At 49.0% G+C, this 10,340-nt stretch overlaps 1 protein-coding gene across 1 annotated transcript in view; it reads left to right on the top strand.

Moving 5' to 3' along the window:
• The window catches only part of LOC109926285 (pyruvate carboxylase, mitochondrial-like), a 66,303-nt gene that overhangs the window by 47,226 nt on the left and 8,737 nt on the right, over nt 1–10,340 (top strand). The window contains exon 7 of the mRNA XM_048619612.1: nt 4,037–4,285. Coding sequence (XP_048475569.1) covers nt 4,037–4,285 — 249 coding nt within the window. The remainder of the gene's footprint in view (nt 1–4,036; nt 4,286–10,340) is intronic.

The following is a 10,340-nucleotide window of genomic DNA, read 5'->3' on the forward strand; positions in this document are numbered from 1 at the left end:
GTGTATTCTAGGTAGCTGTGGGAGTCGGTGGGCTTGAAATGGATCTCGGTTTCTAGGTGGTTGCCAGAGATGGAGACAGAGAGGTCCAGGAAGGAGAGAGAGGTATTAGAGATGGTCCAGGTGAACTTAAGGTTGGGGTGGAAGGTGTTGCTGAAGTGGATGAACTGTTCGAGCTCCTCGTGGGAGCACGAGGCGGCGCCAATACAGTCATCAATGTAACGGAGGAAGAGGTGGGGTTTAGGGCCAGTGTAGCTACGGAAGAGGGATTGTTCCACGTAACCTACAAAGAGGCAGGCATAGCTTGGGCCCATGCGGGTACCCATGGCCGCCCCTTTTGTCTGTAGGAAGTGGGAGGAATTGAAAGAGAAGTTGTTGAGAGCGAGGACGAGTTTGGCTAAGCAGATGAGGGTGTCAGTGGAGGAGGTCTGGTCGGGCCTGCGGGACAGGAAGAAGCGCAGGGCCATTTCAACTCCCCCTCCCATTCCTCAGACGACATGTCCATCCTTAGCCTCCTGCAGTGCCACAACGACGCCACCCGAAGGTTGCAGGAACAGCAACTCATATTCCGCTTGGGAACCCTGCAGCCCAATGGTATCAATGTGGATTTCACAAGCTTCAAAATCTCCCCTCCCCCTACCGCATCCCAAAACCAGTCCAGCTCGTCCCTGTCTCCCTAACCTGTCCTTCCTCCCACCTTCCCCTCCTCCCACCTCAAGCCCCACCCCCATCTCCTACCTAACCTCATCCCGCCCCCTTGACCTGTCCGTCCTCCCTGTACTGACCTATCTCCTCCCTAACTCCCCACCTACACTCACCTTTACTGGCTCCATCCCCACCTCTTTGACCTGTCTGTCTCCTCTCCACCTATCTTCTCCTCTATTCACCTCCCCCTCTCTTCCTATTTATTTCAGATCCCCCTTCCCGTCCCCCATTTCTGAAGAAGGGTCTAGGCCCGAAATGTCAGCCTTCCTGCTCCTCTGATGCTGCTTGGCCTGCTGTGTTCATCCAGCTCTACACCTTGTTATCTTAGCAAGTTTCTAAGCCTTGTGTTTAGAGGTTCTGATCAGCTATAGAGATGTGATCTGACTGAGGTGTTTAAAACATTAAAAGGATTGAACAAAGCAGCTGTAAAGGCTCCTTATGAGGTGAGATTGAGCAGTTTGGGTCAATCCCCTCTGCCGTTTCGAAGGATGAGCTGAGATCTGATAAGAGATCTATAGGATGCCAATGGGGACTGAAAAGTAGACGTAGAGAGAGGACGTTTCCTCATGTGGGGGACAATTTAGAACAAGAGGTCATTTGTTTCAGAATGGGGGGGCAGATTTAAAACAGAGATGGGGAGGGGGGGTGGGTGAATCTGTGGAATAAGTGTGCGGGGGGGGGGGACACCGAAAAAGTTTCAGGAGGAAACAGACAGATTCTCGATCAGTAATGGGTTAAAGGGAGTGGGGCGGGAAAGTGGGGTTGAGGCCTATATAAGATCAGCCATGGCTGTAGCGGAGTAGGCTTCAGGGACCGAATGGCCTACTCCTAGCTCTTCTGCCATGTGGGGCATTACTTTTCTACCTCTATGGCTGATACATGGATGCTCTGACACCTCCCAATCTCCGTCCCCATCCTGACTTGGAAATGTGGCGGCCATTCCCTCAGTGTCGCTGGGTCACAATCCTGGAATTCCCTCCCTAAGGGCATTGTGGGTCTACCCACAGCACATGGACTGCAGGGTCACAAGATGGCGGCTCATTACCACCTTCTCAAGGGGCAAGTAGGGACAGGAAACCGGCAGAGAGGGGGAAGTTGCGTCAGGATTTACACAAACAGGTGTGGAAATCCAAACCTCTCTCCCTCAAAACGCTGCAGATGTCGGGACGGAGGGAGCCAGCGAGATTGAGATTGATAAAATATTCTGGGAGCAAGGATTATAGAGTCCCAGAAGGTAGATAACATCCAGTTCCGGATCACCTTCCAAATCTGTCCACCGTTCACTGAGATCGTGGTCTACCAGATCCCTAAACCTTCCAAATTCCAGCGAATTTGCTCAGCAGAAAGTCAGCAGAACCTCACATGGCAGGTCCACAGTCCCCATGTCTGGCTGATCGACTCTAACAGCATCGTCTGGCCTAGCAACCAGAGTACCCCATGTGCCCCATGCTTGCAAGTCCAGTGCTAAATGCGTACTGTTAGACGCATTCCCGCAGCTGGGCAATGGTTACTGAACAATACCGAGTGCGCTGACAGCCATTTTGAGATGTTGTAAAGTAGCCTATTGACGTTTGCTGGAAGTGATGCAGAAACATACACAGGGACTTGCTCCCTGCAGTCAAAAGGGATGTGTCCATGCCTTGTGTCACTTTGAGTTCCTTGAGAGTTTGAAGGGTCTAGCACTCCCATCTCTCTTATTTAAGGGAAGATCTCATTTCAGTGGCGGTAGTTCAGAGACGGTTCACCAGGATGATCCCTGATGTGGAAGGACTGTCTCATGAGCAAAGGTTAAACAGGTTGGGACTCTACTCCCTGGGGTTTAGAAGAGTGAGAGGTGAAACGTACAGGATTCTTAAGGAGCTTGACAGGGAACATGCTGAGAGTCTAGGGACCAGAGGGCATTGTCCCAGAAGGGTGCCAATTTAAGACTGAGATGAGAAGAAATTTCTTCAAAAGGGTTGTGAGTCTTTGGAACTCCTTGCCACAGAGAGCTGTTGGGGGGCAGAGTCCTTGTGTGTATTTAAGGCTGAGATAGATAGATTCTCGATCAGTCGTGGAATCAAGGGGGTTATGGGGAAAGGGCAGGAAAGTGGGCATGAGCAATATCGGATCAGCCATGATCCTATTGAACGGTGGAGCAGGCTCGAGGGGCCGAATGGCCTGCTCCTGTTCCCATTTCCTATAGTCTTATAATTTCCTGTCGGTTGTCAGCATCCTTTTCTCCTAGGGTATAAATTGAAATCGGGTGTTCTAGCATTTGAAACAAAAACTGAAATTGCTGGAATAGCTCAGCAGGTCTGGCAGCATATACGGAGAGAAAGCAGAGTTACCATTTTGTGTCCAGTGGCCCTTCCTCAGAACCGATTGTAGCTAGGAAACGGTTGGTGTATTTGCTGAAGCTGGGGTGGGAGGAGGAGTAAACGATAGGTAGAGATGGTACCCAGAGTGAGAGAGAACAGCAGGAGGGCAAAGTCAGAAATCACACAGCACCAGGTTATAATCCAACAGGTTTATTTGAAATCACAAATGGAGTGATGCTGCTCCTTCATCGGGTGAAGTGGGCATGAGGGCAGACGAGGGACTGGGTAAAGGTCAGCCTGGGGGGAATGAGTAGATGCTCATGGGGACCATTAGTGGCTGATAGTGGGTTGGTTGTGGTAACAGCCCTTGTGAGTACAAGGCCTGGTGTGTGAGTGGGTGTGTTTGCGTGTGTGTGTGTGTTTCTGTATGTGTGTGTTTGTGTGTGTGTATCTGTGTGTTTGTGTGTGTGTATCTGTGTGTTTGTGTGTGTGTGTTTCTGTATCTGTGTGTGTGTATCTGTGTGTGTGTGTGTGCACGTGTGTTTGTGTTTGCATGCGTGTGCACACGTGTGTGTGCGTGTGTGTATGTACCTGTCTCTCTGTCTCTCCCTCCCACCCCCAGGGTGTGCCTGTCTTTCTCTCTGTCTTTGTCTCTCTCCCCGGGCGTACCTATCTCTCTCTCTCTGTCTCTTTCTCTCTCCGCACCGCTGCACACCCTGAGTGTACCTATCCCTCTCTCTCTGTCTCTTTCTCTCTCAGCCCCGCTGCACCCCCACCCCCACCCCAGGTGCACCTATCCCTCTCTCTCTGTCTTTGTCTCTCTCCCCGGGTGTACCTATCCCTCTCTCTCTGTCTCTTTCTCTCTCTGCCCCACTGCACCCCCACCCCCAGGTGTACCTATCCCTCTCTCTCTGTCTCCCTGGGTCTCTCTCTCGCTCTGTGAGAGTTTCTCTGGAAGTTGATGTGGTTTCTGATCTGATGCTGACTGTGTAGCTCTGGGTTACTTGTGTTCCCTCTCACCCTCCCTCCCTCAGGTGCTGAAGGACCTGCCCCGTATTGAGGGCCGCCCGGGAAGCTCCCTCTCACCCCTGGACTTTGACGAGCTGGAGAGGGAGCTACGGACCAAACACATGGAAGAGATCACCCCCGAGGATGTCATGTCAGCTGCCATGTATCCCAAAGTCTTCGATGAGTTCAAGGATTTCACTGCTCAGTTTGGACCCGTCGAGTGCCTCAACACTCGCCTCTTCCTGGAGGGACCCAAAATCGCCGAAGTGTTCCAGGTGAGGGATCAGTGACAACAGAGCCAACAGCTCCCAGGCCATTCAGCCCGCATGGATCCGACCCAGACACAGCTGTCTACCTCTCCTTTTCCTCATTCATTCACGGGATGTGGGCTGGGCCAGTATTTTACTTACTCAGAGGGCAGAATTCCCAATTGGATTTAGAGTCATACAGCACAGAAACAGACCCTTTGGCCATCTCGTCCATGCCGACTGGATATCCTAAATGAATCTAGTCCCATTTGCCAGCACTTGGCCTGTGTCCCTCGAAACTCTTCCTAGTCATATACCCATCCATATACTGAATGTTGTAATTGTACCAGCCTCCACTTCTTCTGGCAGCTCATTCCATACACGCACCACCCTCTGTGTGAAAAAGTTATCCCTCAGGTTCCTTTTCCCCTCTCACCACAATTCCCAGGACACTGCTGTCGCTCAGGGATTTAGGGACTGCAGTGACAGCTCCTATAAAAAGGTGAAACATCAATTTTAGGGCACAGTGCTGGAGGAGAATGTGAGAGAGCAAACTCAGAGCAATGAGCTGTTCAGAGATTAAAGCAGGGAGTTCTGGAATTGGAACTCATTTTCCGGGAGGCTGGACAGTGCAGATGGAATTGGCAGGAAAACCCAGATACAGTTCCTGTACCAAAAAAACCCTAAAAGTTACAACATTCCCACTTTCTCAAGACATGCTGTCACGTGTTGGAGCAGTGCACAGGCTGTCAGCTTACAGAGTGTGTGAGGGAGCTTTACTCTGTATATAACCCCATGCTGTCCCTGTCCTGGGAGTGTTTGATGGGGACAGTATAGAGGGAGCTTTACTCTGTATCTAAACCTGTGCTGTCCCTGTCTTGGGAGTTTTTGATGGAGTACCGTGTAGAAGGAGCTTTACTCTGTATCTTACCCTGTGCTGAGGGTGAGGTGATGACCTGTGCACTAGAATGAGGGATTCAAGATCAATGTCCCTCTGGGCATATGATAATCACCGATCGCTGACAAAGACAGTATAATGAGAGCAATTGGAGAAGAAGAAATTGAATATTCATGAAGCACATCATTAAAGCTGAGATTTTGATTTCATTAGCAAGAACAGTCTGGGACAGTAATAGGCACTAGTTAGAGTGAGTGATATGTTTATTTAGAAAGTGCTTTCATGTCTTATCCAATTCAGAATAAAGTCATCATTCTCCATCCCTCTGGACTCTCGCTCATGTGAAGTGGGTGCTGTGTTCAATGCCCATAGTTGCCCCTTGAGAAGGTGGTACTTAGACTCATTGAATCATATAGTTGTATAGCACGGAAACAGACCGTTTGGCCCAACTCGTCCATGCTGACCAGTTATCCTAAAAAAATCTAATCCCATTTGCCAGCATTTGGCCCATATCCCTCTAAACCCTTCCTATTCATGTACCCATCCAGATGCCTTTTAAATGTAATTGTACCAGCCTCCACCACTTCCTCTGGCAGCTCATTCCATACACACACCACCCTCTGCATGAAAACATTGCCCCTCAGGTCCCTTTTAAATCTTTCCCCTTTCACTTTAAACCTATGCCCCTCTAGTTTCAGACTCCTCCACCCTAGCAAAAATGACCTTGACTATTCACCCTATCCATGCCCCTCATGATTTTTAAACCTCTATAAGGTCACCCCTCGGCCTCTGACACTCCAGGGAAAATAGCCCCAGGCCTATTCAGCCTCTCTCTAGAGCTCAAACCCTCCAACCCTGGCAATATCCTCTTGGATCTTTTCTGAACCCTTTCAAGTTTCACAACATCCTTCCTGTAACAGGGAGACCAGAACTGAATGCAGTATTCCAAAAGTGGCCTCACCAATGTCCTGTACAGCCATAACATGACCTCCCAACTCCTATACTCAATGCATTGACCGATAAGGGCAAGCATACCAAATGCCTTCTTCTGTATCCTGTCTACCTGCGGCTCCACTTTCAAGGAATTATGAACCTGCACTCCAAGGTCTCTTTGTTCAGCAACACTCCCCAGGACCTTACCATTAAGATGTACAAGTCCTGCCCTGATTTGCCTTTCCAAAATGCAGCACCTCACATTTATCTAAATTAAACTCCATCTGCCACTCCTCAGCCCATTGGCCCATCTGATCAAGATCTCTGAGTTAACCTCCGCTGTCCATTACATCTCCAATTTTGGTGTCATCTGCAAACTTACTAACCGTACCTCCTATGTTCACATCTAAATCGTTTATATAAATGAGAAAAAGCAGCAGACCCAGCACCAATCCTTGTGGCACACCGCTGGTCACAGGCTTCCAGTCAGCAAAGCAACCCTCCACCACCACCCTCTGTCTCCTATCTTCGAGCCAGTTCTGTATCCAAATGGCTAGTTCTCCCTCTATTCCGTCTGATCTAACCTAGCCAACCAGTCTATCATGAAGTCCATATAAATCACATCCACCGCTCTGCCCTCATCAATCCTCTTACTTACTTCTTCAAAAAACTCAAACAAGTTAGTGAGACACAATTTCCCACGCACAAAGCCATGTTGACTATCCCTAATCAGTCCTTGCCTTTCCAAATACATGTAAACTCTGTCCCACAGGATTCCCTCCAACAACGTGCCCACCACTGATGTCAGGCTCACTGGTCTATACTTCCCAGGCTTTTCCTTACCACCTTTCTTAAATAGTGGCACCACATTAGCCACCTCCAGTCTTCCAGCACCTCACCTATGGCTATCGATGATACAAATATCTCAGCAAGGGGCCCAGCAATCTCTTCCCTAGTTTCCCATGGAGTTCTAAGGTACACCTGATCACGTCCCAGGGATTTATCCACCTTTATGCATTTTAAGACATCCAGCACCTCCTCCTCTATAATATGGAATTTTTTTAAGAGGTTGTTATTTATTTCCCCACGTTCTCTAGCTTCCATATCCTTCTCAGTAAATTCTGATGCAAAATACTCATTTAGTATCTCCCCCATCTCCTGCAGTTCTCATCTAGGCGGCCTTGCTGATCTCTATTCTCTTCCCTCATAACCCTTACCGCTGCAGTCCTTGTGCTATACGTAGACTCACAATGTCCTCAGGAAGGAATTCCAGGATTCTGACCCAGCGACACTGAAGGAACGGCCGATATATTTCCAAGTTAGGATGGGGAGTGGCTCAGAGGGGAACTTGCAGATGGTGATGCTGGCTATTCGATCACTCTCCTGACTTGTGCCTCGTAGATAGTGGACAGGCTTCGGGGAATCAGGAGGTGAGTTACTCACTACAGGATTCCCAGCCTCTGACCTGCTTTTGTAGCCGCTGTGTTTATGTGGTAAGTCTGGTTGAGTTTCTGACCTGTGTAGATGTTGCTGATGGTAACACCACTGAATGTCAAGGGGTGGTGGTGAGATTGTCTCTGATTGGAGATGGTCGTTGCATGGCATTTGTGTGGCACAAATGTTAATTGCCACAAATCTTAAACAATAAACAGAGTTTATCAGTTGTCAATAACTCATTAAGGACAGAGTTAGTTTCTCTCTGTTGACACTATTTCTGCTGTTTGGAGACTCTAGGTTTCAGGGGATGGTCTATTTAAAGTGGATGTATTGTGCACTGCAAGCCCCCATGACAGCAAAGATATGGATTAGGGGGCAGCAGTAGGTAATTTGATGGCTACAGCATGAGAGATAGAGTAAAGCTCCCTCTACACTGACCCCATCAAACACTCCCAGGACAGGGACAGTACAGAGGTAGATACAGAGTAAAGCTTCCTCTGTACTGTCCCCATCAAACACTCCCAGGACAGGGACAGCACGGGGTTAGATACAGAGTAAAGCTTCCTCTACACTGTCCCCCATCAAACACTCCCAGGACAGGGACAGCACAGGGTTGGATACAGAGTAAAGCTCCCCCTACAATGTCCCCACCAGACACTCCCAGGACAGGGACAGCACGGGGTTAGATACAGAGTAAAGCTCCCTCTACACTGTCCCCATCAAACACTCCCCAGGACAGGGACAGCATGGGGTTATATAAGAGTAAAGCTCCCTCTCACACACTGTGTAAGCTGACAGCCTGTGCACTGCTCCAACACGTGACAGGATGTCTTGAGAAAGTGGGAAGGTTGTAACTTTTAGGGTTTTTTTGGTACGGGAACTGTATCTGGGTTTTCCTGCCAATTCCGTCTGCACTGTCCAGCCTCCCGGAAAATGAGTTCCGATTCCAGAACTCCCTGCTTTAATCTCTAAACAGCTCATTCCAACCGAATTGCTCTGAGTTTGCTCTCTCACATTCTCCTCCAGCACTGTGCCCTAAAATTGATGTTTCATCTTTTTATAGGAGCTGTCACTGCAGTCCCTAAATCCCTGAGCGATAGCAGTGTCCTGGGAATTGTAGATTGACTGGTGGGTTCTTCCTGGCTCAGATTGGTCCTCACTCCCTGCTGTCTGCCACACACACACACGTACACATGCACACACACTCTCTCACACACATACTCACTCACACATTCTCTCCTACATACACACACACACATGTACACATGCACACACACACTCTCACACACTATCTCTCACACATACTCACAAATTCTCTCCTACATAACGCACACACACACTTTCACACACACACACACAAACTCACTCAAGCACACTCACTCGCACACACATACACACATGCACACACTGTCTCTCACACGCATGCACTCACACATTCTCTTCTACATATGCACACATACACACTCTCTCTCATACACATACACACTGACTCATATTCACACACACTCACTTACACACACACACAACTTTCTCTCACATACATACACTCACTCACACAAACTCTCCTACACACCTGTGCACACACAAACACAGCCATCAATGAGGCATCCAACGGTGAGCTCCTTGTATTTTAAGGGGGCTGTGGGCATCTATGGCAAGGCCTAGCATTTATTGTCCCGTCCCTAATTAACCCTTGGACTTTGCCTCTTGCTCTGCCATTACTGAGGTGACATTATGAGTTGACCGTGTTCCTATGGGTCTGGAGTTATGTGTAGGCCCAGACTAGGCCTGGTGAACCAAATGGGGTTTTCATTTTTTTCAAACAGTCAGTCGTAATTTCACCAGCACTGACGCCAGATTGTTTGTCTGATTCGAAACGCAGGGTGATATTTGGACAGGCTTTCCCTGAAGCTTTGGTCCAGGCCTCTGGAAGGCCTGGGGCTGCCATTAAAAAGTGGGTCCTCAGTGTGAGGGTTGCATGAGATTTTCCTCTGAGCCACCCACCATCCTGCCTTGGAATGATATCGCCCATCAAGCCTACTCTGCTATTAGGCTGGATTGTGGCTGACCCACTATCTCAAAGCAAGAAAACAGCATTGGGCCATGTGTAGAGACCCCTATGCTGCTGGCATCGTGTCCCTTCACTATCTCCACATCCCTTGAACTCTTTAATATGCAGAAATCTGGCGATCTCTGTCTTGAACAGACTTAATGACTGAGCCTCCACATCGAGTGCATAGAATTCCAAATATTCACACAATACCACCTCCCCCCCCCACCCCACTCCCCCGCCTGCCCCCTGACCTAGCCCAAGTCTTGAGTGAAGAAATTCCTCCACCTCTCAGTCCAAAACAGCCTAGATCTTAAGAAATACGAACAGGAGTAGGCCGTTCGGCCCCTCGAGACATTCCCCACATCCACTCTCCTGTCCCTTTCCCTGTAACCCTTGATTCCCTGACTGAGCAAGAATCTCTCTAACTCAGCCTTAAACGTACACAAGGACTCTGCCCCCACAGCTCTCTGTGGCAAGGAATTCCAAAGACTCACAACCCTCTGAGAGAAGAAATTCCTCCTCATCTCAGTCTTACACTGAAGCCCCTTTATTCTGAGTCTGTGCCCTCTGGTCCTAGACTCTCCCATCCTCTCAGGATTTTAAGCCCGTTAGGAATCCTAGCCCTCACTGTAAGACTGTATCCCTGCCCCTAGCCCAAGCACAGCCTGCAGCCATTGTATCCACTTTCGGTGAGGCCTGTTAAGGATTTTGTTCCTGAGGTTGCCTCTCATTCAGGCTCCAGTTACAGCAAGAGATAGTAG

Source organism: Rhincodon typus, chromosome 43 (assembly GCF_021869965.1).
Source record: "Rhincodon typus isolate 14 chromosome 43, sRhiTyp1.1, whole genome shotgun sequence".
Classification (NCBI taxonomy): Eukaryota; Metazoa; Chordata; class Chondrichthyes; order Orectolobiformes; family Rhincodontidae; genus Rhincodon; species Rhincodon typus.